General features: G+C 49.2%; 2 protein-coding genes across 4 annotated transcripts in view; one reads left to right on the plus strand and one right to left on the minus strand.

Annotated features, from left to right (window-relative positions):
* Window positions 1–17,584, minus strand: part of RUFY1 (RUN and FYVE domain containing 1) — a 71,626-nt gene extending 54,042 nt beyond the window's left edge. The window contains exons 1-3 of one of the 3 annotated variants that reach the window (XM_037992597.2): window positions 17,474–17,584; window positions 3,720–3,893; window positions 2,963–3,080 (exon numbers count right to left, since the gene is read on the minus strand). In XM_037992597.2, coding sequence (XP_037848525.1) covers window positions 2,963–3,080; window positions 3,720–3,879 — 278 coding nt within the window. In that variant the 5' untranslated portion in view covers window positions 3,880–3,893; window positions 17,474–17,584. Of the gene's footprint in view, window positions 1–2,962; window positions 3,081–3,719; window positions 3,894–13,207; window positions 13,530–17,473 lie in introns of those variants that run through there. The other 2 variants (XM_037992596.2, XM_073010427.1) reach the window with 2 other exon arrangements.
* On the plus strand, window positions 16,685–26,466 carry LOC119618234 (uncharacterized). The gene is made up of 5 exons (XM_073010801.1): window positions 16,685–16,697; window positions 17,486–18,151; window positions 20,310–20,567; window positions 20,860–21,014; window positions 21,744–26,466. The coding sequence occupies exons 1-3, from the start codon at window positions 16,685–16,687 to the stop codon at window positions 20,549–20,551; spliced, it is 921 nt and encodes a 306-aa protein (XP_072866902.1). The 3' UTR covers window positions 20,552–20,567; window positions 20,860–21,014; window positions 21,744–26,466.
* Window positions 26,467–26,734: the final 268 nt, after the last annotated feature.

The raw sequence follows: 26,734 nt of genomic DNA on the forward strand, positions 1-26,734 counted from the left end.
TAGTAATACATCCTAGAGAAATAACTGAAGATGGACACAAAGATGTATGTTTCGGGGCAGTCACCACATCATTATCATGGTTTGTGGTAACAAGAATTTGAAGACAGCCACAAGGGGGGTTAAACAAAATTAGATATACAACAGAATACAACTTGGTCATTTAAAAAATGATATTGTAGGCCAGGCGCGGTGGCTCATGCCTGTAATCCCAGCACTTTGGGAGGCCGAGGGGGGTGGATCACCTGAGGTCAAGAGTTTGAGACTAGCCTGGCCAATATGGTAAAACTCCATCTCAACGAAAAATGCAAAACACAACTGGGTGTGGTGGCTCACGCCTGTAATCCCAGCTACTCAGGAAGCTGAGGCACGAGAATCACTTGAACCCGGGAGGTAGAGGCTGCAGTGGGCCGAGACTGAGCCACTGCACTCCAGCCTGGCAGATAGAGTGAGACTCTGTCTCAAAAAAAAAAAAAAAAAAAAAAGAAAGAAACCTAGAAAGTATTAAAAGGCATATACTTGTCTCCTTGTCCTCCACCTCCCCACCCGCCTTCCTTATACATTAATATAGTGTCTTTTGTTTAAGTTCATTTCCAAAACATGTCTCTACACATGAAAACTAGTACCAAATATATTCTCTCTTTTTACAAAAAAATTTAACGTTTTACATGCAGTTCTTAACCTGCTTATTTTGCTGACTATCTGTCATCTTGAAAATCTTTCCATATCAGTACACAGAGGACTTCACTTTTTTTTACAGCTTTAGTGTGTCATTGTTGGACAGCACCATAATTTATTTAGCTGGGTTAAAAAAAACTAGGGTGGTTCTAATCTCCTGTTAGAAATAACGACTGCAATAGATCATTCTGTACATGTGTCATTTTCATGTGTTACATGCGTAGGATAAAATGCACATAAGTGGAATTGCTGGGTCAAAGTGCAGATGATTTTTTTTTTTGAGATAGAGTCTCACTCTGTCATCCAGGCAAGAGTGCAGTGGCGTGATCTCTGCTCACTGCAACCTCCACCTCCTGGGTTCAGGCCATTCTCCTGCCTCAGCCTATAGTTCCAGCTATTTGGGAGGCCAAGGTGGCAGGATCACCTGGGAGGTGAAGGTTGCAGTGAGCTAAGAGACTGCACCACCACTGCGCTCCAGCCTGTGTGACAGAGAGACTCTGTCTAAAAAAAAAAAAAAAAAAAAAAAAAAAAGCCGGGCACAGTGATTCATGCCTGTAATCCCAGCACTTTGGGAGGCTGAGGCAGATGGATCACCTGAGGTCAGGTGCTGGAGACTAGCCTGGCCAACATGGTGAAACCCCATCTCTACTAAAAATACAAAAATTAGCTCGGCCTGGTGGCAGGAACCTGTAACCTAAGCTACTTGGGAGGCAGAGGTAGTAGAATCGCTTGAACCCAGGGGGCGGAGGTAGCAGTGAGCTGAGATTGCACCACTGCACTCCAGCCTGTGCAACAAGAGCGAAACTCTATCTCAAAAAAAAAAAAAAAAAAAAGAAACCATCAGGACAGTCTGTGTAGGTGCTTTACTCTTGAGAGAGTGAGCGAGCTGGGCAGGAAGGGTATGAGAAATTGTACCATATGAAGAACAACTGAAGAAGCATGGCAGTAGACTTGAGAGGCTCATGAAAAAGGTCATTAAGGCCAAGCGTGATAGCTCACACCTGTAATCCCAGCACTTTGGGAGACCAAGGTAGGTAGATTACCTGTGGTCAGGAGTTTGAGACTAGCCTGGCTAACATGGAGAAACCCCGTCTCTACAAAAAGTACAAAAATTAGCCGGGTGTGGTGGCACGCACCTGTAGTCCCAGCTACTCAGGAGGCTGAGGCATGAGAATCGCTTGAACCTAGGAAGCGGAGGTTGCAGTGAGCTGAGATTGCGCCACTGCAACTCCAGCCGGGGCAAGAGTGAGACTCCTTCTCAAAAAAAAAAAAAAAAAAAAAAAAAAAGGTCATCAAATAAACATTTGAAAGGTTGGCAGCTGCAAAAGGCTTTAAATATATGCGACATAGGCCGGGCAGGCAGAATTTGCATAGAAGGCTTAAATCCAATCTTGAGAAAAATGCACAGGACTTGGCAGCAATGGAGTTTCATGGGATTTCGAGGGTTTCAGGGCCTAAGAGACCCCTGTCTTCTTCCCGCTCCATCACTCACCTGCTGAGGCACCTTGGGCAAGTTACTTAACCACTCTAATCAGTTCCCACACTTGTAGATGAGGACACTAACAGCTATCCTAGAGGACAGCTGTGGAGGATTAAATGAGATAATGAAAAGGAATGTTCTCAGCACATGCCTGTCACAGAGCAGGCCCTGAGGGCAGTGACTGTTACTATTCTCTGAAAATGGAATAGGCTGGCTCCCTAGGAGAAGGGTCAAATAAACGCTGAACAGCCCAGTCCCGTCTGGGAAACTGCAGAGGGCTCTTTTGCATTGGCTCAAGGATCCCTAAGACCCTTTCTAGATGCCAAATTCCATGAAGATGACTTATTTGTGTTCTGGCCTGTTTTTGATTTTGAGCCTAAGCAAGGACAAATCCAGACACGGCAAGTAATTTGTTAGTCCCACTCTAACAAATTACAAATGTCCCTTGGCCTGGAATCTACAATCTGGCCCAAAATGTATTATTCAGAAGACTGAATGGCCCACCTGTATCTGAAGCAGTGATTCCAGGAGTGTATCAGTAGTTCCTTTTCCTCCTGTGAGTGCCCTTTGGTTGACAACACCTTTTCAACCTATTTGGCTTGTGTGGCAAGCAGGAATCACTGTCCTCATTTTAAAGAAAAGGAAACTGAGGCTCAGAGAGAGTCAAATCCTGCTCGAGATCATGTGGATAATGAGCAGCAGAGCTCTTTCCAATTAGAAAGAGCTTCATCAGCAAGGAATTGAGAAATGAGTAAATACGAGGGAGTTTTTAAAATCATCAAATCGGCATAACTACTTCTCACTCACTTTAATTCTGGAAGATTTCTGACACTAGTCGCTATATCTGACGCTTCTGGACAAAGTTTCTCCACCAGCTCCAAAGGACCAAAGAAAGATTTATTTTGGCCAATAAAACTCTTCTTAACTAAAAGGAAAAACAAAAGTGTTATTCATAAGAACGGGTTGCAAAATTTCTTCAGGGACCCACAGCCTCTCCCCCAAAAGCCAAGTGAAAGTGAAAGCTGCTAAACTTCACTGCTTAATCCCCTTTTTTTTTTTTTTTGAGATGGAGTCTCGCTCTATCGCCCAGGCTAGAGTGCAGTGGGCGATCCCAGCTCACTACAGCCTCTGCCTCCCGGGTTCAAGCAATTCTCTGCCTCAGCCTTACAGGTGCCCACCACAACACCAGGCTAATTTTTGTATTTTTAGTAGAGACGGGGTTTCACCATGTTGGCCAGGCTGGTCTCCATCTCCTGACCTCGTGATCCGCCCGCCTCGGCCTCCCAAAGTGCTGGGATTACAGGCGTGAGCCACCGCGCCCGGCCTCATCTAACACTATTAAAGAAACCTGGCTACTAGAAAATTTAAAATTGCCTATGTAGCTTGCATGATATTTCTATTGTCCAGCGCTGCTCTAGAACGTCGCTTCTGAGGACAAGAGCCTCGTCTGTTCTGTCCACTGCTGGCATTTCAGCACCTAGAAGGATGTCTGGCACTGATGAAAAAATGCCGAGCAAACACCCAGCCCGAACTTCCACGCTCCCCAACGCCCCCTCAGGCTCACCTTTCAGCCCGTGTTTGAGGCAGTGCTCCATCACCACAAAGAACTGCTGCAAGGGCGCATGCTCCGCATCCAGGCTGCGGCCCAGACTCAGAGCCGACTGCAGCAAGACCTTGATGCTGAGTTTCATCATGTGCATCAGGTTGGCACGCTCCTCCATCATCTGGCACTTAGACGCTGCGGGGCAGGCGCAGGGATAGCTTCGTTAGTGGACTGAGTGTGGGGAAGTCGGACTCAGGGCCACGGTGAGAAGACGGGTCAGGCAAGAAGCCAGGCGGTCTGCTTAGGGAACGGACGTGCTGGCGGGCGGATAACCGGGCTTCACAGGTAAGTAGTCCCTGATCCCTAGAGGCCACAGCCCGCCAGCTGGACAGCGGGCCCTCGGGTCAGAAGAGCCACTCGGCCTCCTGCTCCAGAGGCCTCTCCCAGGCGGCTCCGGGCGTTGCTACGGCGACGGCTCTAGCAAGACTCGCCGCGTTTGGCTGCTCTCGCAACCTCGGTTCCGTTTTCGACCAATGGAAGGGCGCTACCTACAGGAAGCCCTGCCCCAAGCTCTTAGAGGGCGTGCTGGGAAAGCGTCCCGCCCCCAGACATTCCTATTGGGCGAGTCCAGCTCAAGGCCACGCCTACGGAGCTAGTGGGCGCCATTTTGCATCCTCTGGCCCGCACGGGGGCGGATGCACACCCCGCCCGGAAGGCTTTTCCAGCCTTCTCTCTTGCAGGATAGTGCCTGCCCGGTGCCTGCAGGGAAGCATCTTCCCCCCAGTTCCACGCTCAAATTATTGTTGCCAATCTTTCGTCCGCTACTAGTGGACAATTTTAGGTTTTACGCACACTTCCGTTGGAGTCAAATGAATTCAGAGAATTCCATTTCAACTCCCATTATCTTGTCGCACTGTTTTGAGGGTATAATAAAGACTGTCTGCAATTATCATCAGATATTTATATGTGCTGGCCAAACGTTCTCTTAAACCCAGTAAGCTGGTATCCTAGAAACGAAAAGTTTAGATCCCAAAGTAAGAGTCCTGGCAGGAAAACCCCCCGGTGCAAACCGTTACATTGTGTTAGAAATATTTACCAATTGGATTGGGGGCGGGGGATCGTATTGTTTTTGGTTTGCAGCCGTCCAATTACTACTGAGGTTAAATAACGTCTCTTTATTGTCTCCTACTATTTCTTCTGTGAATTGCTTGCCTTTGTGTTACTGACCTGCATATTTTGGATATTAATCCTTTACCTGTTTTATTTCACCAGCATTGATTAATATGGACAATTAAAGAGCATATTTATACGTACTATATTTTTATAGTTAACTGCAGTTAAATCTAAAAGAACGGTAATATTATGGCCGTGAACTTGTAGTAAAGGTCTTAAATAAATATTGAGACATCCTAGGACTAAAAATTCAAAATTATCTCAGCAAAACCCAAGAAGGTAGGGGGAGAGCTCACGGGCAAGAAGAAACAGCCTAAGCATTTCACCTTGGTTATGGAGAGGGTTAAAAGTGGGTTAAGTAAAGCATTTGGTTGGGCGTGGTATAATTTTTTTTTTTTTTTTTTGAGATGGAGTTTCACTCTTGTTGCCCAAGCCGGAGTGCAATGGCGCGATCTCGGCTCACTGCAACCTTCGCCTCCTAAACTCAAGCGATTCTCTTGCTTCAGCCTCCCGAGTAGCTGGGATTACAGGTGTGTGCCACCACACCCGGCTATGTATTTTTAGTAGAGACGGGGTTTCTTCATGTCGGTCAGGCTGGTCTTGAACTCCCAACCTCAGGTGATCCGCCCGCCTCGGTGTTCCAAAGTGCTAAGATTACAGGCGCGAGCCACCGCGTCAGGCCAGTATAATTATTTTTTTACTTCGAGAGAAGCCTATGTATTACATTTATAAATTTTAAAACTTTAATGGATGATTGGCAAAGGAAATAAAAGTTGTAAAACTTCATCAAGAGAAGGGAGAAACTCTGAAGAGAGCAATAACCATAAAAGCAATTTGTAAAGATCTATCCTTAAAGACACCAAGCCCAGTTCTATAATCTAGTGGCCTTGAAATTGGAATACATATACAGCAGTCTTGCCAAAGCTAGGTATGCCCAGATGTTTTAAGGAACTCAATTTCCAGATTTTCAAGTTTCACAGGCACTCTTTCTCCTCCCTCTAAAGAAGGCCAACTCACTCCATAACCTGTCTTCCTCTTGATACAGTGACCTGGGGTGCACTAGGTTCCACATACCGAATGGAGGGGGAGTCGCCCTTGATGATTAAGTAACCGAAAACGTGAAGACTGATCTTTTACTGCTTTATGGTATTTAGTTAAGCTTGGGCTTGGGGCAGAGGGGTGGTCTCTAACCCTCTGCTTGGGTATCCTGAATTTAGAAAGTTAAATTTTTCTCCCCACAAATCTATGTAATTATGTTCAACCAGTCGCTATCCACAACCCTAAGATGTGCCATTAGCTTGATGGCCATTTTCCATAAATTAAACGAGCCCAAACTGCAGCTAAGTTTTTGATGAAAATGGATTTGAAATACATGATAAACTAAAAGTATTTTTGTCAAAAAGTATTGTATTGGCAAAGGTGAATGAAATAAGCAATATTCAGATGTCTGCAACCATTCTGAGTATTCTGGGTTAAACAAAGTGCCTAAGTGAAAGAATAAGAAGTGAAATGATCCCTTGATAAGTCTTTTTTTTTTTCTTGAGACGGACTTTTGCTTTTGTTGCCCAGGATGGAGTGCAATGGTGCGATCTTGGCTCACTGCAACCTCCGCCTCCTGGGTTCAAGAGATTCTTCTGCCTCAGCCTCCCCAGTAGCTAGGATTACAGGCACCCGCCACCATGCCCGGCTAATTTTTTTGTATTTTTAGTAGAGACAGGGTTTCACTGTGTTGGCCAGGGTGGTCTTGAACTCCTGACCTCAGGCGATCCAACCACCTCAGCCTCCCAAAGTGCTGGGATTACAGGCGTGAGCCACCATGCCTGACTCACACTTGATAAGTCTTGGTAAAAAATTTTTTTTGGTAACTCCCAAAAGTTGAGAAATTTCCTTAATATTATTAGGCTGCAGGTCAGGTAATTTTCAGTTATTTGCTTTGAATGAAAATAAGGGAACAAAAAATAATTTCTGGCATTCGATCAGTGTGATTTGGGGCATATAACTTGGAAAGAGTTCAGAGATGACCAACATTACTAAAACAAACAAACAAAAAACAGGACTAAAATTGATGCTGAATTCTATCACACTTTAGCAGTAAATCATATGTATTTGTCTACAGATATATGCTAATAACAAAAACCAACACCACTCATCTCATTAAGAGATGCAATTCATTGGCTGGGCGTGGTGGCTCACGTCTGTAATCCTAGCATTTTGGGAGGCTGAGGCAGGTGGATCACAAGGTCAGGAGTTCGAGATCAGCCTGGCCAACACGGTAAAACCCCGTCTCTACTAAAAATACAAAAATTAGCTGGGCGTGCTGGCACACACCTGTAGTCCCAGCTACTGGGGAGGCTGAGGTGGGAGAATCGCTTGAACCCAGGAGGCGTAGCTTGCAGTGAGCCGAGACTGCACTACTGCACTCCAGGCTGGGCAACAGAATGAGACCCTGTCTCAAAAAAAAATGCAATTCAAGAAAAATTTACGTATAATTCTTTATAAAAATTATATTTATGTTCCTGTTACCAATGTAGCATTACTAATAAACTTAATGATAATTCACTCCAGAAAAAAAATTTTTATACACTTAGAGCTTTAGTCATAATAAAAATTTATTAAACTTTAACTTATTTACATACTTTTTGCTGAGACTTATAGGATGACCAATAACACTTTTAAAAACATACAAATCTATTACATTAATTCTATGGCAGAAGTGGAATGGAAATTCAAGTTCAATGAATAAAAGGAAAATGTAAAATTTTCAAATATTAAATAACTTCCTATTTTAAAGATGGATGGTGGTAATTATCAATTCATTAAGGTATTTACATACCACTTGATACATTTCAAAACACAATGTAACAGTTTTATTTTAAAAAGTCAATATTTACACTATGCCAGAAAATGAATTCTGAGCAACTTTGAAATATGATGAAGAATCTTATACGTTAACTTTAAAAGTTGGAGTTTTCAGCTGAGAGCAGTGTCTCATGCCTGTAATCCCAGCACTTTGGGAGGCCAAGGCGGGCATATCACTTGAGGCAGGCAGGTCACTTGAGGTCAGGAGTTCGAGACCAGCCTGGCCAATGTGGTGAAACCCCGTCTCTACTAAAAATACAAAAAATTATCTGGGCATGGTGGTGCATGCTTGTAGTCCCACCTACTTGGGAGGCTGAGGCAGAAGAATCGCTTGAACCGGGGAGGCAGAGGTTGCAGTGAACCGAGATCGCGCCACTGCACTCCAGCCTGGCTGACAAGAGCGAAACTCTGGCTCACAAAAAAAAAAAAAAGAAAAAAAAGAAAAGGCAGTTTTCTTAGGGGGTTACATGAGCAAAAAATGTTAAGACCAGTGTTCCAGGCAGTCAGCGCTGAGTGGTGCTGTCTCTGGAAGTGCTGTTGGCAGTGTTTTGCCATCTCATGCATCCTCTACTGTGGGTGACCTGTTCCCATTAGTACTCAAGTTAGAGGCATGGAAAATTAAACCTGGAACAATCTTTTAGCGGTTCCATCTCTCAGTTGTACTGGCTTTATGACCTTGGTCAAACCATTCACATTTCTAAGTTTCATTAATAATAGTTCAACATGACACACAGAATATCACGAAGTTCTACACCTACTGAATTGCTAAATAAATTGCCAGGCCAGTCTCTTGACTGGCAATAAGTGACAAGCCCATTGCTTGCCTGGGCTCAAGCAATCCTCTCTCGTTGGCCTTTCAAAGTACTGGGATTACAGGCGTGAGCCACCTGCACGCCGCCAGCATGTTAATTCTTAAAACACGCATGTTTGTTACTCATCCTTTAGGAAGCATTTCTCTGAAAAGCAAGATGTATTCCTTGTGGGTACATCCTATTGTTTGTGTGGAAGCAGCCAGTGTTGAGAGAGGAAAGCATATGTGTGATGTGCAGAAAAGCTCAAAGATACAATAGTACTGGGGAAAATTTCTGGGAAGGAGGATTTAGTATTTGCCCTTTTTTTTTTTTTTTGAGACAGAGTTTCACTCTTGTTGCCCAGGCTGGAGTGCAGTGGCGCAATCTTGGCTCACTGCAACTTCTGCCTCCGGGTTTCAAGCAATTTTCCTGCCTCAGTCTCTCGAGTAGCTAGGATTACAGGTGTGTGCCACCATGCCCATCTAATTTTTGTATTTTTAGTAGAGACGGGGTTTCACCATGTTAGCCAGGCTGGTCTCGAACTCCTGACCTCAAGTGATCCACCCGCCTCGGCCTCCCAAAGTGCCGGGATTACAGGCATGAGCTACCATGCCTGTCTGAATGTGCTTTTGTATGGTTTGATTTTTAAAAATTATGTTCACTTATTACCTTAAAAAAAAAATCCCCCAGAACCAAACAGGACACCTATGGACAATGCAATTACATACCAGACCCCACATGGGACAACCTTTTTTTTTTTTCTTTTGAGACGGAGTTTCACTCTTGTTGCTTAGGCTGGAGTGCAATGGCGCGATCTTGGCTCACTGCAACCTCCACCTCCCGCGTTCAGGAGATTCTCCTGCCTCAGCCTCCTGAGTAGCTGGGATTACAGGCGTGCACCACCACACCTGGCTCATTTTGTATTTTTAGTAGACGTGGGGTTTCTCCATGTTGGCCAGGCTGGTCTCAAACTCCCAACCTCAGGTGATCCACCCACCTCGGCCTCCCAAAGTGCTGGGATTATAGGCGTGAGCTACTGTGCCTGACCGGGACATTTTAAAACAAGTATTCAAAACATTCGGCAACATTTCCTTTAGCTTCTACCATTGAAAAAATATTAGCCAGCAACAGTGCTGCTCACATTCGATCTCTGCTCCTAAACTGCTCCCTCTGAAAGTCCTGCCTGTCCACAGTGCTTGTGTAGGCAGATCAGTGGGGAAAGAGACCATGAGTCAGCCTTGGGCCTGGGCCTGGCTGAAGTGGTGTCACTGTCTTTCTCCCAACCTGTTTTTCTTGTGTCGCTGCAGAGCATACCACCCTTGGCCCATTTCCTTTCCCTACCTCTGCTCCTGTCCTACCTGATGGCTTCAAATCCTGGTAACCTTCGGGACCAGCCACATGGCTCTACCCAGCAGTTCCCCAGATTTCATCTCTTTTTAAGCCATGGTCACCATTTTTGCTGGAGTGAGTGGCAGTTATTAATACTTTCCTTAAATTGAGTTAATTATTATTATTTTTTGAGACAGTCTTGCAGTGGAATGGTCTCGGCTCACTGCAAACTCCGCCTCCCAGGTTCAAGCAATTCTCCTGCCTCAGCCTCCTGAGTAACTGGGATTACAGGTGCGCACCACCACGCCTGGCTAATTTTTGTATTTTTTTTTTTAGTAGAGATGGGGTTTCACCATGTTGGCCAGGTTGGTCTCAAACTCCTGACCTCAGGTGATCCACCTGCCTTGGCCTCCCAAAATGCTAGGATTACAGGCGTGTGCCACCATGCCTGGCCTAGTTTTTTAAAATCCACATGGGGTATATATATTGACATTTTGCAGTTGGTGAAGTTACTTCTCTTTAATTCAGTTTACCTCTTTATAAAACAAGGATAATAATGGTACTCATCACCCTGTGCCATCTGCATAATTTACAAGGCTCAGGGCAAAATTCTGGCCTGGAGCAGAGCGCGGAAGTCAGACTCCCCCTTACTACAGCCCTAATGGATTGCAACTTCCCTGCAGGGATGGGACGGGTGAAAGGCCCTGCCCACTTCCTGCCTAATATGCTGTGGTACCCGCCACCCTGCCCTGAGATTCAGAGGGTGCAATCCCAACGCTACCTGGGCAAGAGTGGGATCGGGGAGGCTAGGGAGAAGCCCCAGGGCAGCTCTAGGGGGCCAGGGCAGCTGAGAACCTGTCCCATTGGCCTTCACTTAAAAAACACAAATTCAAAGATAAAATTAAGAATTTCACGCATGGGATACTTCTGAGTGCCTGGCCCTTTCCACCAGAGTGATCAAAGCCTGCATTGACCGTACACCCATGAAGCTAGTCCTGCTATCACACAGGGTTGTTGTGAGGAATAAATGAATACTTGTACAGATTTAAGACTAATGCCTGGCACCTTTGAAGGACAATGTAAGTGTTGGCTATTGTTTATATCACTTCCATAGATGGAAAACAGGTATTTTTCAAATATGCATTTGTTCAGCAAACACTTACTATTCTGTACCAGGTACTGACACATTTATCTTTTTGTTTCCTTGATTCTGCATTAAAGGAAAGAAATTCTGGCCGGGCGCGGTGGCTTATGCCTGTAATCCCAGCACTTTGGGAGGCCGAGACGGGCGGATCACGAGGTCAGGAGATTGAGACCATCCTGGCTAACACGGTGAAACCCCGTCTCTACTAAAAAATACAAAAAAAATTAGCTGGGCGCAGTGGTGGGCGCCTGTAGTCCCAGCTACTCGGGAGGCTGAGGCAGGAGAATGGCGTGAACCCGGGAGGTGGAGCTTACAGTGAGCCGAGATCGCGCCACTGCACTCCAGCCTGGGCCACAGAGCGAGACTCCCTCTCAAAAAAAAAAGGAAAGAAATTCTATCAGGGAAGAACTAACATTTATTATTTGCTTACTCCTGCCACGAAATATCTAAGAGGCCTCCAGGGGATGCCATGCCTTGACTTTCAGTATTGACTGTCAATGAGTATGCAATTCAGCATCCACTGATGTGTGGAAATCTCCGGAAAAGGTGTCAAGCTAGAGGGAAGTAGATTCCCGGGCTGCACAGGCTCGCATCACCCTCTAATACTACCTTCCACTGCCAGGATCTCAAAACCAGTCAGCCTTTCAACTTTACTCATTAATCATTCTTGGCCACTGGAAATCTCACAAGTCACTACCTGGGGTCAGTGCATCTACAGCAAAGGTACCAGTGGATAGGGAGGAATCAGGAGGCCTCAAGGGTGTGCTATGATGCTCCTTGGAGGGCACCACCACCTTTCCTCAGCTCTGTCTCAGCATTTTCTATGAAGTTGGCAATGTTCTATGCTGTGCTATCTCATACAGTAGCCACTGGCCACACACAGGCTACTGAGCACTTAAAACGTGGCCGCTGTAATCAAGGAACTCACTTTTGTTTTTGTTTTTTTTGAGATGGAGTCTCGCTCTGTCACGCAGGCTGGAGTGCAGTGGCGCGATCTCGGCTCACTGCAACCTCCGCCTCCCGGGTTCAAGCGATTCTCCTGCCTCAGCCTCCTGACTAGCTGGGACTACAGGTGCATGCCGCCACGCCCAGCCAATTTTTTGTATTTTTAGTAGAGATGGGGTTTCACCGTGTTGGCCAAGATAGTCTCCATCTCTTCACCTCGTGATCCGCCCGCCTCGGCCTCCCAAAGTGCTGGAATTACAGGCGTGAACCACCGCTCCTGGCCGAGGAACTCAATTTTTAATTCAATTTAAAAGTACTCAATTTCAATTTGATTAAGTTAGAAATTGAGGAATTCGGCTGCGGGCGGTGGCTCAAGCCTGTAGTCCCAGCATTTTGGGAGGCCGAGGCAGGTGTATCACGAAGTCAGGAGTTCAAGACCAGCCTTGCCAAGATGGTGAAACCCTGTTTCTACCAAAAATACGGGGCCGAGGGGTGGCTCACGCCGAGCATGGTGGTGGGCGCCTGTAGTCCCAGCTACTCGGGAGGCTGAGGCGGGAGGATAGCTTGAACCCAGGAGGCAGGGGTTGCAGTGAGCCGAGATCACACCACTGCACTCCAGCCTGGGCGACAGAGCAAGACTCGGTCTCAAAAAATAAAAATAAAAACAAAAAACAAAATACACACAAAAACATACGCGTGCTGCTGTATTGGATAGCACAGCTCTGGATGTCTGGCGTTGGAGGGCTAAGTTAAAATCTTACTATCACTGATATGCTGGCACTCTATTCATTACAAGGGCTGAAAAGTCTTTCAGAGATCATTGGGTGACTTTAAAATCCCCATCTCACAGGCAGAGGAGAGCGGAGGCGTTGCTGGTCCGCTGCGCGCAGGGCCCACGCCCTCCCGACACCCGCCAGCGCTCCACTCCCGCACTGTGCGGCTGAAAAGCAGAACCGTGCTGGCTCCGTGCCGTGTGTGGAGTTTGACTACAGAGTTTCGAAGCCCGGACGCGCACACGTCCTTCACCTAGTTACTGGGAGAGCACAGAGGCGCGGGAGCGCGCTCAGGCACGCGGGGCTGCGGGGGGCGGTCTCGGCTGGGCCGCCGGAGTAAAGACCCAAGCGCAGCCAGGCGCCGTCCGCCGGCCAACAGCTCGCGTAACCTCCCCGACCAGCCGGCGCCCTCCCAGCCCGGCCCCCACCGCGCCCGCGCCAGCGGCCAGCGGGGACACGCGGGTCCACCGCGGGACAGACCCGGCCCGAGCCTACCTGCGCGCGCCGTGCCGTCCCCGCTGTCCCCGCCGCCCAGCCCCGCGGCCGCGCGCAGCGCGCTCCCGCAGCTCGCCGACAGGTTCCCGGTGGCCCTGCGTGCCAGGGTCAGGATGGGCGCCGACCAGCCCTCCGCCGCCCGCGGCCTCGTTGCGCTCCGCAGGTCGCCCGGGCCGGGCAGCTGGCTTCGGTCCACGATCTCAAACTCTTCTCCTGGCTCCAGCTCTGACCCAGGCCCCGGCCCCAGCCCCAGCCCCGGCTCCAGCTCCCGCCCAGCAGTGCAGCCGCCTTCCCCGTCGGCCATCTTGACCGTGTCACGTGACCCAGCGGGGTGGGCACGGCCGGGCACCGCCTTTCCCTTATGTAGGCGAGGTTTTTCTTACTCTTCACCGCCCGCCTCGCCTTCCTTCAGCTTCGAAAGGTTCGGGAAGGTCCAATAACATAAAAACTGTGCGTATTCCCTGCCGCCGGCAGGACGTGTTCGCGGGGAAGTTCCTCTTGAACTTTCTCCCAGGACCGTTGTGCCCCCTGCGGCGCTTCGCGGGGTCCCGTGGCCGTCGTTTTCTTTGTGACACCATTTCCTCTTTTAAATTTTCATTTCATGTTCTATGTTTTCCACTTCGTCATTTTTCTGCAGCACTCATCAGAACAAGCCCCGAAAGGGCAACTAAGGAAACGCACAGGCGAGGCAGGAAAGCGGGAATTTTTATTTTTTAAATGGCTATGACGGCTTGGCAAGAAAGAGTGCACGATAGTGGACCGGAAATCAGAGCTGGCTTCTCCTATTAATTAGTTAAGTGGGATAACAAAAAGCTGACCTCATTATTAACTAAGATTTGCAGTAAGGACCACATGGCAGATGTTAGCGATTGTGACTACTATCTCTAGTGTCCAACTATGTGGCCTGGCTAAGTCACTATACACTCAGTCTGTTTCCTCACTTGGAAAAGAAGGGGATTTCACTAAATACAAAGGAAAATTTTGACCAGCTTGGCCAACAGGAGGAAACCCCATCTCTACTAAAATACCAAAAAAAAAAAGGCCGGACGTTGTGGCGGGGCAGCTGCACTCCTAGCTCCTTGGGGGGCTGAGAATGGGAGGATCGCTTGAGCCCAGGAGGTCGAGCCCATAGTGAGTGGAGATCCTGGCCGCTACACTCCAGGCTGGGCGACAAAGTGAGACCCTGTGTCAAAAAAAAAAAACACTAAAATGTCACTAGCACTTAACACTTTGCAAAGTGAGGCAACATGAGCCACACCAAACCAGCAGAACTGTTTTGATTCCCAGAATGTTTAAAAATCTTAAAAGTTGTTGCCGATATGTAGAAATCAAAAGATTTCACATAAGAATCTGGATTTTAGCTTTCTCTGGAATCACTGGAAGGTTTGGTAAGTCATGGTATATTCCCTGATGGCAACAAATTTGAGAATGAACTGTGCTGCCCCTTTAGAAGCCCACCTGCTCCCTGGACCTGTCTTGGTCCAGCCCAGTTCACTAGGTTGCATGGTATGTCTGTTCCCTGAAAGACCGGTTCTCAGTGAAGGGATACCACTTCATCTAGGAGTGTTTTGGGAATTTGTGGAATGGCACAATCTCAGCTCACTGCAACTTCTGCCTCCCAGTTCAAGCGATTCTCCAGCCTCAGCCCGTAAGCTGGGACTACAGGCATCTACCGCCACACTCGGAATTTTTGTATTTTTAGTAGAGACAGGGTTTCGCCATGTTGACCAGGCTGGTCTCAAACTCCTAGCCTCAAGTGATCCGCCCACCTCAACCTCCCAAAGTGCTAGGATTGCAGGTGTCAGCCACCATGCCCGGCCAGTGAAATCATTTTCTGAATGATGCGATATGACGTTTTCTTGCCAAAAATGTTTGCCTAGGCTGGGCATGGTGGCTCACACCTGTAGTCTCAGGACTTTGGGAGGTCGTGGTGGACAGATTGCTTTGAGTCAGGAGTAGAGACCAGCCTGGGCAACATGGTGAAATCCTGTCTCTACAAAAAACAAAAACTAGCCAGGCGTGGTGGCTGGCACCTGTGATCCCAGCTACTTGGGAGGCTGAGGCTAGAGGATTGCTTGAGTCCGGGAAGTGGAGGTTGAAGTGAGCCAAGATCATGCCACTGCACTCCTGCCTGGGTTACAGAGCGAGACTCTGTCTCAGGGAGAAAAAAAAAAAAAAGTTTGCTTAAAAACACATCAGGTATGTGGAGCAGCACTGTCCAACAGAACCCTCTGAGGTGATGGGAATGTTCTCCCTCTGCACTGTCCAATATGATAGCCAGTGGCCACAAGCAGCTACTGAGCACTTGAAATAGCAGTTACTGAGCACTTGAAATGTGGTTTGCCTGACTGAGGAGCTGAATTTTACTTCAGTTAATTTAAATTTATATGTGGCTAGTGACTACCGTACTGGCCAGCACAGCTTGAGATCTAGCTTTTAGTTTGCAGAAAATGTAGAGGAGAAAGGAGGAAGTTAAAACAGCACCTGTTGTAAACCCCAAGAACAACCCTGATGAGATCAGAGCAATCTGCTGGGAAAGACATTTTTTTAGTTGGGGAACTTTGAATATGGACTAGATATTCTAGATAACATTATGGAATTACTGTAAATTCTGTTAAATGTGATAATGGATTATGCTTACGTAGAAAAATGCCCTTTTTCTTTTTTTTTTGAGACGGAGTCTTGCTCTGTCGCCCAGGCTGGAGTGCAGTGGCCGGATCTCAGCTCACTACAAGCTCCGCCTCCCGGGTTTACGCCATTCTCCTGCCTCAGCCTCCCGAGTAGCTGGGACTACAGGCGCCTGCCACCTCGCCCGGCTAGTTTTTTTTTTTTTTTTTTTTTTTTTTTTTTTTTTGAGACGGAGTCTCGCTCTGTCACCCAGGCTGGAGTGCAGTGGCCGGATCTCAGCTCACTGCAAGCTCCGCCTCCCGGGTTTACGCCATTCTCCTGCCTCAGCCTCCCGAGTAGCTGGGACTACAGGCGCCCGCCACCTCGCCCGGCTAGTTTTTTGTGTTTTTTAGTAGAGACGGGGTTTCACCGTATTACCCAGGATGGTCTCGATCTCCTGACCTCATGATCCGCCCGTCTCGGCCTCCCAAAGTGCTGGGATTACAGGCTTGAGCCACCGCGCCCGGCCAAGTTTTTTGTATTTTTTAGTAGAGACGGGGTTTAACCGGGTTAGCCAGGATGGTCTCGATCTCCTGACCTCGTGATCCGCCAGTCTCGGCCTCCCAAAGTGCTGGGATTACAGGCTTGAGCCACCGCGCCCGGCTAGTTTTTTGTATTTTTTTTTTTTTTTTTTTAGACGGAGTCTTGCTCTGTCACCCGGGCTGGGACTACAGGCGCCCGCCACCTCGCCCGGGGGCTTTGGGAGGTCGTGGTGGACAGATTGCTTTGAGTCAGGAGTAGAGACCAGCCTGGGCAACATGGTGAAACCCTGTCTCTACAAAAAACAAAAACTAGCAAGGCGTGGAGGCGATGGGGGGCGATGGTCTGGATCTCCTGACCTCGTGATCCACCCACCTCAGCCTCCCAGAATACTGGGATTACAGGTGTGAGCCACTGCGCCTGGCCTGAACTGGATAATTTTTATACTTTTTCTGTCTTCTTGTACAGCACACGGTTCAGTAGAAATATAATGCAAGAACACACGTGATTAATGTTTGTAGTAGCCACTTAAAAAAAAGAAATATGTGCAACGAATTTTAATAATATATTTAATTCAATATGTCCTAAGTAGTGTCATTTCAACATGTTATCAACATAAACATGAATGAAATATTTCACCTTCTATTTTTGCACTACGTTTTTGAAATCTGATATTTTGTATTGATAGCACTTCCTAATTCAGACACGAAATTTTCTTTTTTTTTTTTTTTTTTTTGAGACGGAGTCTCGTTCTGTCGCCCAGGCTGGAGTGCAGTGGCCGGATCTCAGCTCACTGCAAGCTCCGCCTCCCGGGTTCCCGTCATTCTCCTGCCTCAGCCTCCCGAGTAGCTGGGACTACAGGCGCCCGCCACCTCGCCCAGCTAGTTTTTTGTATTTTTTAGTAGAGACGGGGTTTCACCGTGTTAGCCAGGATGGTCTCGATCTCCTGACCTTGTGATCCGCCCGCCTCGGCCTCCCAAAGTGCTGGGATTACAGGCTTGAGCCACCGCGCCCGGCCAGACACGAAATTTTCATAAGAAATACATGATTTGTATTTAGGTTTCATACAATTTACAATTCAAAAAGTAGATTCACATACGCGAATCGTTTCAAACATACCTCTGGGCCCAGCGCCTCGCCCGGCCTCGCCCGGTGAAGTCAGCCCTGACTGCAGCCTGCGGAGCGCCCGCCCGGTGTCCCCGGAGAGGGCGCCTCGGACGCAAGCGCAGAGCCCCAGGGAGGGGCGGGAAGCCGGAGGAGGGCGAGGGGGCCGAGGACGGCGAGGGGGGGCGAGGCGGGGCGAGGGGGGCGAGAGGGGCGAGGACGGCGATGGGGGCGAGGCGGGGCGAGGCGGGGCCGAGGGGGGCGAGCTGGGACTCGGGGCCGAGGGGGGCGATGGGGGCGATGGGGGCGAGGCGGGGCGAGGCGGGGCGAGGCGGGGCGAGGCGGGGCGAGGCGGGGCGAGAGGGGCGAGCGGGGACTCGGGGCCGAGGGGGGCGGTGGGGGCGAGGCGAGGCGGGGCGAGGTGGGGGCGAGGCGAGGCGGGGCGAGGCGGGGCCGAGGGGGGCGAGGGGGGCGAGCGCCGGGCAGCCCGCAGCCGGAGAGAGCCGTCCCTCCTGAAGGCCGCGGCAGGTGAAATGAGACCAGCGCGGACAAAGGGCGGGACGCAGAAGACTCCTCAGGAGCGACTTGGGAGCGGAGACCACTCTGGGGAAGCTCCGCTTCGGATCCGCGTCTACAGACCCGGCGGCCTCAGACCGGGCGCCCGGGGAAGAGGCAGCGGCTGTGAGCACCGCGGTGAGGAAACCAGGCTCCTGCCATCCCCAGGCCTTAAGCCCCGACCCCAGGGCATTCGGGAGCGGGTCTGCGTCCGGGACCAGCACACTCTGGACGGGGGCGCTGCCTTTCTGGGGTCCTCCAGCTGAAGGATGCGATTTGCAGGAAACCCGCTCTGTAGACCTGACAGCGGGGGGAGCCCCAGGCACTTCGGGGCGGGGGGCCGGGTAGTTTGATGTGGCTCCCGCGCACCCACCCGGCACCGCGTGGATTGCAGGCGCGGGACGAGCTTGAGTGGACGCTGGGTTCGCTGAGCCCCCCAGAGGCTCCTCGCCGTGGGTCCCCTGTGCCGCCTTGGACCCCCCAGAGAAACCTTCCTCCTGTCAGGGGAGGCCAGGCCAGGCGCCAGGCCTGAGTGTGCCCTGGACGGGGATTTCTCTGTGAACAGCCCATCATCCCATCGTATCCATGTTATCTTAGCCTCGTGTTCTGAAGAAACACCAATTTCATGCACAAGCGTGGATTTTAGCGCGTTTTAAATTGTAATAAGACTAACTCCAAGGAAGTTGGAACTTGAAGCAGGCTCCAAGCAAACTTTTGCGTCATCCCCCACCATCCTCCAGGGTAAACTGAGGAGCATAGTTAATTGGTTTTCCACAGGTATTTGCCACTTGTCAGATGGGCTGTTCTGGATGTAACCACGTAATTCCTGGAACCCAGTGAGAGTCAGCTTCCTTGATGGGCGTCTGACAAGATGCGCTCAAACACCTTGAAGATCTTTATGGAAACAACTTTTGGTGCTTTATCAAGATGTCATTCAGGGCTCTGAACAGTCGACTACGTTGAATTGGGCTGTTAGGTGGATGGGTTTGATGTAGTTATACACTGTGCATTTGGTACTTGTCAATAGCGCAAGTAATGATATCGCAAAAATAAAGAAAACCTTCTCTGAAGAAGAAAAGCAGCCCGGCACGATGGCTCATGCCTGTAATCAATCCCAGCACTTTGGGAGGCCGAGGCAGGCGGATCACGAGGTCAGGAGTTCGAGACCAGCCTGGCCAGCATGGTGAAACCCCGTCTCTACTACAAATACAAAAATTAGCCAGGCATAGTGGCCCGCGCCCAGGCAGGCTGTTCTGGAAGAGGATGCTTGGCTCTCCAATGCAATGTGGCCATTTGGCTATGATGTCACACTGCACAGTTTAATGACTGAAATCAGACCTCTTATTGTTGGAGATAACTGGAGGATTTTTTTTTCTTTTTTCTTTTTTTTTCCTGAACGTAAGTAGGTAAGCCATGAAGATCCCAGATTTCATTCAGGGACTCGGAACCAGCAGCAAGGAGCAGGCTGCATGGAGAAAACAGTTGGCTCTGAAGTACCCCAGACGTCCAGCTGGTTCAAAGTAAGTGGCAATGGCTTTGAGATCACAAAAACAGCCCTTTAACATCCAAGTCAGTTAGTAGAAACCCCTAAATACCACGTGGCAAAAAAGATTTGAAATTTACTTAAATATTCAGTTTATTTTCTCAGATGGGACTTTTTTTTTTTTTTTTTTCTGAGAGTCTCACTCTGTCGCCCAGGCTGGAGTGCAGTGGCGCCATCTTGGCTCACTGCAACCTCTGCCTCCCAGTTCAAGCAATTTTCCTGTCTCAGCCTCCTGAGTAGCTGGGACTACAGGCACGAGCCACCACACCCGGCTATTGTTTGTATTTTTAGTAGAATCGGTTTCACCATGTTGGCCAGGCTGGTCTCAAACTCCTGATGTCAAGTGATCTGCCCGCCTCGGCCTCCCAAAGGGCTGGGATTACAGGCATGAGCCACCGTGCCCCGCCTGGACTCAATTTTTAACACATATTTTTAACACTAGCTTTTGTGCTAATAAATTAAATTATGGATGGAAACTGAGGCCCTCAGAGATGCCATCGTCCTTGATCCCTTGCTCCTATTCAAAGATCTCGACATTACCGGAGATTCCTTGGGGCAGCCGGACATTCCTGTGTTGAGGAAGCACCCACTCACGTGCCATGGGAACTTTGTAGATTTTACTGTGATGCAAATAACTCCCGATGAGGCCCCCGGTGCCCAGGGTCCATTGTTGGGTGCTTTTGAGGGTGGGAGGTGGAGGCGTTTCCATTTTGCTTGGGGGATCAGCCTCCTTTCTTTCTCCTTTTCCTCTAGGCTGGTGCTCAGATGGTGAGAGCACAGTGCTGATGAGGTGGGCCCTGGGGTGGAACCCACGGTTGCCTCTGACTCCCAGGAGACCTGGCCAGCTACAGCGGCCCCCGTGGACCAGCAGAGAGACAAGAGAGGAGCTGACATGGAGGAGCCGAGGCCCACTGGGGGCTCCTGGAGAGTCCGTCCGCCTGTGGACAGCAGCTCAGGGCTTCATCTGCTTCCGGAGAGGAAACACCGCTCCCTAGACTGAGGCATCGTTTGGTAAAAAAAAAAAAAAAAAAAAAAAAAAAAAAAAAAAAAAAAAAAAAAAAAAAAAGTTGATTGTTTTCACCTTGGTATAAATTTTTGTTTGTAACAATATGTTAGTTGTGACAGTTACCACTATTTTTCTTTTTTTTACATTTTTGAAATTATTTATAGAGATGGGCTCTTGCTACATTGCCAGGCTGGTCTCAGACTCCTGGCCTCAGTGGTCCTCCCACCTTGGCCTCCCAAAGTGCTGGGACTACAGGTGTGAGCCATGGCAGCTGGCCTGTTTTTCTTTATACTACAGATGTTATCTGGAGCTTTAAAGCCTCCTGGAGTGAGAGCTAGTTCATAACCACGCTGTTTGGAGAGAAGAGAACTACCTGGAATTCTTGTTCTCCAAAGATGTGGAATTATCATCCCAACAACAGCCATCTCTCGCTCTGTCCTGAGGACCCTCAGGTGTGGCCCATCCATCCCTTCAGTGTTTCCCTCCATCCTTGGTACGCTCAGGTGTGGCCCATCCACCCCCTCAGCGTTTCCCTCGGTCCTGGGGCCGCTCAGGTGTGGCCCATCCACCCCCTCAGTGTTTCCCTCGGTCCTGGGGCCGCTCAGGTGTGGCCCATCCATCCCCTCATTGTTTCCCTCTGTCCTGGGGCCACTCAGGTGTGGCCCATCCCCTCTGTTTCCCTCTGTCCTGGGGCCGCTCAGGTGTGGCCCATCTATCCCCTCAGTGTTTCCCTCTGTCCTGGGGCCGCTCAGGTGTGGCCCATACATCCCCTCAGTGTTTCCCTCTGTCCTGAGGACCCTCAGGTGTGGCCCATCCACCCCCTCAGCATTTCCCTTTGTCCTGGGGCTGCTCAGGTGTGGCCCATCCACCCCCTCAGTGTTTTCCCTCTGTCCTGGGGGACCCTCAGGTGTGGCCCATCCCCTCAGTGTTTTCCTCTGTCCTGGGGACCCTCAGGTGTGGCCCATCCACCCCCTCATTGTTTCCCCTCTGTCCTGGGGCCGCTCAGGTGTGGCCCATCCATCCCTTCAGTGTTTCCCTCTGTCCTGGGGCCGCTCAGGTGTGGCCCACCCATCCCCTCAGTGTTTCCCTCTGTCCTGGGGACCCTCAGGTGTGGCCCACCCATCCCTTCAGTGTTTTTCCTCCCACGTTCTCTATGTTTTGTTTCCCATCTTCCCACACAGGTGGAGAGAGAAGGGGATCCCATTGCCTGTGAGGAGGACACGGCTCCTGGTGGGCAGATTGTGAAGTTCAAGTCACAGCTCCTGGGAAAGTCTCTGTGTGTCAAGATCTTGGGGGTGAGACAGATGCAGGGACCACACTCTGCCCTGCTCTGTACCTCTGAGTCTTGATCCAGCTGCCTTGTGACCAGGACACTTAGAAGAACCATAGATCCTGCAAGAGGGCAGGTTTGGAGAGTGAGATGAGCACGCCTGAGGGATTAGAGGGTAACTTGAACCACTGCCTTGCAAACTACGTGAGGATGTGCAGGTGTGTGTGTGTGCTGGGGGGATGTTTAGCAGCCTCATGGAGGGGTAACCGACATACAAGAGAACAAGGCTGGGCGCGGTGGCTCACGCCTGTAATTCCAGCACTTTGGGAGGCCGAGGTGGGCGGATCACCTGAGGTCAGGAGTTTGAGACCAGCCTGACCAACATGGTGAAACCCCGTCTCTACTAAAACTACAAAAAATTAGCCAGGCGTGGTGGTGGGTGCCTGCCGAGATTGTGCCACTGCACTCCAGCCTGGGCAACAGGAGTGAAACTCCGTCTCAAAAAAAAATTTTTTTTTGGATCAATTTTGACATACGTATGCACCTGCAAAACCATGAGCATAGTGAAGACCAGGAGCAGCACGACTCCCAAAGCTTCCTCGTGCTTCTTTGGAATCCCTCCCTACAGCCCCTCCCACCCCACCCCACCCCATCCTATCAGCCACTGATTTGCTTTCTGTCACAGTCAGTAGATTTGCAATTTCCTTAATACCATTTCTGAGCCCAGGAGGCAAATACTTTCTTCTTATTGGGTGGACCTTTCATGGCATATTTAAGCTTTTGAATTCAGAGGGTGAGAGAATGAGAAAGAAAAGGCTGGTCTGGGTCACTCCTGGGAGGCCTGGCCCTAATCACAGTGTGGCTCACGTGCCCTGGAGCCCCTGTGCACAGGACAGCCCTGACTGCCCTTCTACAAGCTTTGTAGCTCCCCCATTACCTTTCCTGGACCAGCTGGTACAATCTCAAACTTTTCACCAATTCTGACATCTAAACTCATGCCAGAGACAGGCGCTGTGGAACCAGCAGGTGCGACCTCACCTCCGGTCCGCAGAACACTGAGCTGTTAAATGGAAGGTGCGTCCTTTCTCCCTTCCCGTGGAGAATGCTCTGCTCTTCTTCCTGCTGGATCCCTCCTCTACCTGCTTCTCTCCCACCTCCTGCAGCGCCTGCCTGGAGCCCCATGGCAATGCAGGCAGACTCATCTGTACCCTCATTCTGTTTGCAGAACCACGTGTCTGGCCTGGCTCTGCCCAAGGACACCACACCTTCTCCATTCCTCATGCCCTGTCCCTGTGGGGTGCAGGTGGGGCTGGGATGGGGCACCCGCCTGGCCCACAGTGGCATCAGGCCCACTCCCTCTAATGCAGGAAGCGTTTCAGATGCCGGGAGCCATGGAAATTGTCCTCATCCCGATCATCTGGCTTGGCAAATGATGATAAAGACAGTTTTCCCTCAAGATAGACGTAGCCTCTGGGACAGTGCCTTGTTTATTTTCTAGCACAAAATAGGCATTAGAACAGTGGGACTTTGTAGACATATGGAGATTTTTAAGGCTTCTTAGGAGGCAGGTAAAAATTTCCTCAATAAGACAAACAGAACACTATCCCAAAAGAAAATGATTGATACATTGGGTGATAGTAAAATTAAGAATTTTTTCATCATTAAGAGAGTAAAAAGATGGGGCCAGGTGTGGTGGCTCATACTGTAATCCCAGCACTTTGGGAGGCCAAGGTGGGAGGATCACTTGAGGTCAGGAGTTAGAGAACAGCCTGAGCAACTTAGCAAGACCTTGTCTCTACAAAAAATGAAAAATTAGCTGGGCGTGGTGGTGCATGCCTGTGGTCCCAGATACCTGGGAGGCAGGAGGATCACTTGAGCCTGGGAGGTTGAGGCTGCAGTGAGCCATGATTGTGCCACTGCACTCCAGCCAGGGTGACAGGGTGAGACTCTGTCTCTTAAAAGAGGAGGGTGAATCACAGGTAGAGTATAAAGAGAATTCCTGTACATTAATAAGAAAAATTCATGCAGGGCTTAACACCTAGGTGACGGGTTGACAAGTGCAGCAAACCACCATGGCACATGTTTACCTGTGCAACAAACCTGCACGTTCTGTACATGTGTCCCAGAACTTAAAGTAAAATTTTTTTAAAAATTAAAAAAGCTGGCAGACCAATAGGACAATGGGTGAAAGAAATGAAGAGGGACAAAAAAGGGAAGGAGGAGGGAGAAAGGGAGAGGAAAGAACAAATGAACAGCCAAATGGCCAAAAAGCATATAAAACATGCTCAACCTCATAAGCCATCAAATTTAAACCACAGTGAGAAACCAATATTACACCTACCAGAATGGCTAAAATTAAAAACACTGTTGATACCAAGTTTGGGCAAGAATATGAAGTAACTGAAACTTCATATACTGCTTTTGGGAATGTAAAATAGCACAACTACTTTGGAAAACCCTTGGGTAATACCTACTAAAGGAGACCACATCTGTGATTCCCACATTCCACTCCTATGCATAGACCCAAAAGAACTGTGCACTGTACATGTGTTCACCAAATGATGTGCACTAGAATGTTTATATCAGCGCAATTCACAGTAGCCCCAACTTCCAACAGGAGAATGGGTAAGTACCTCTCAGTATATTTATAGAGTAAAATTCTTACAGCACTGAAAATGGATTAACAGCCGCCATGCACAGTTGGTGAATCTCAGCAACATAATGCTGAGCAGAAGCAGCCAGACACAAATGAATGCGTACTGCACGATTCTGTTTCTGTGACGCTCTAAAACAAGCCAAAGAAACATCTGGTGAGAAGTCAGGATAGCAATTATCTTAGTGCTCTGGGGGAGGTAATATTCTATTTCTTGATCTGAGGGCTGGTGTCCAGACGTATTCACTCTACGATAATTTACCAAGCTGCCCTCTGGGGATTGGTGGTTTCTCTGTATGAATATTATACTTCAATTAAAAAAAATAGTCCCCAGCACTTTGGGAGGCCGAGGCGGGCGGATCACGAGGTCAGGAGATGGAGACCATCCTGGCTAACATGGTGAAACCCCGTCTCTACTAAAAATACAAAAAACTAGCCAGGTGAGGTGGCGGGCGCCTGTAGTCCCAGCTACTCAGGAGGCTGAGGCAGGAGAATGGCATAAACCCGGGAGGCGGAGCTTGCAGTGAGCTGAGATCGCGCCACTGCACTCCAGCCTGGGCGACAGAGCGAGACTCTGTCTCAAAAAAAAAAAAAAAGTCAACAAGAAAAACCTAACAATGAAATTAAGAAATGAGCAAGGCCAGGCATGGTGGCTCACACCTGTAATCCCAGCACTTTGGGAGGCTGAGGCAGGCAGATCACCTAAGGTCAGGAGTTCGAGACCAGTCCAGCCAACATGGTGAAACCCCGTCTCTACTAAAAATATAAAAATTAGCCGGGTGTGGTGGCATGTGCGTGTAGTCCCAGCTACTTGGAAGGCTAAAGCAGGAGAAACACTTGAACCTAGGAGCTGGAGGTTGCAGTGAGCCGAGATCACGCCATTGCACTCCATCCTGGGTGACAGAGCAAGACTGTCTTAAAAAAAAAAAAAAAATGAGCAAAGGATTTGAATAGACATTTCTCCATACTCAGCATCACTAATCATTAGGGAGATGGAAATGACAAGATACCATTTCACTCCTGCTACATTGACTGGTATCAAAGAAAACCCAGAAAATAGCAAATGTCGGTGAGGATGTGGAGAAACTGGAACCGTTGTGCACTGCTGGTGGAATGTAAAACAGTGCCACCCATCTAGGAAACAGTATGGCAGTTCCTCGAGAAATTATACTGCTCTGGCAATTCCACTTCTGGGTATATAGCCCCCCAAAATTGAAAGCAAGGAAATAAAGAGACACTCGCCCACCCCTGTTGATAGCGGTGTTGTTCACAATAGATAAAAGGTGGGAGCAGCTCGGCCAGGCGTGATGGCTCACACCTGTAATCCCAGCACTTTGGGAGGCTGAGGTGAGCAGATCACGAGGTCAGGAGTTTGAGACCAGTCTGACCAACATGGTGAAACCCTGTCTCTACTAAAAATACAAAAAAATGTCCAGGCGCAGTGGCTCATGCCTGTAATCACAACACTTTGGGGGGGCCAAGACGGGCAGATCACCTGAGGTCAGGAGTTTGAGACCCGCCTGGCCAGCATGGTGAAACCCTGTCTTTACTAATAAGGAAGGGGACCACTACTACTCCTGCTGCTCTCCTCCCCCGCACCTTGCCTAGTTCACAAGACAGGAGGAAGGAGAGAAAGAAACAAAAGAAAGATAAATAGCCAGACAACCTTGGCACCACCACCCGGCCCTAGGAGTTAAACAAAATAATAACATCAACCCCTGGCCTAAACTACTTGTGTTATCTGTAAATTCCAGACACTGTATGAAAAAGCATTGTAAAACTTTCTGTTCTGTTAGCTGATGCATGTAAGCCCCCAGTCACGTTTCCCACGCTTGCTCGATTTACCACGACCCTTTCACGTGGACCCCTTAAAGTTGTAAGCCTTTAAAAAGACCAAGTATTTCTTTCTCGGGGAGCTCGGCTCTTAAGATGCGAGTCTGCCGACGCTCCCAGCCGAATAAAAAACCTCTTCCTTCTTTAATCCGGTGTCTGAGGAGTTTTGTCTGCAGCTCGTCCTGCTACATTTCTTGATTCCCTGACCGGGAAGCGAGGTGATTAACGGATGGTCGAGGCAGCCCCTTAGGCAGCTTATGCCTGCCCTGTAGAGCATCCCTGCGGGGGACTCTGACCAGCTTGAGCGATGCGGATCCTGAGAGAGCTCCCGGGTAGGCATTTGCTCCGGTGGAACGCCTCCTCAGAGCAGTGCACAGCAGGCCCCCGTGGAGATTCAAGGCAGTGGCTGAACACCG

Source organism: Chlorocebus sabaeus, chromosome 23 (genome assembly GCF_047675955.1).
Source record: "Chlorocebus sabaeus isolate Y175 chromosome 23, mChlSab1.0.hap1, whole genome shotgun sequence".
Taxonomy (NCBI): Eukaryota; Metazoa; Chordata; class Mammalia; order Primates; family Cercopithecidae; genus Chlorocebus; species Chlorocebus sabaeus.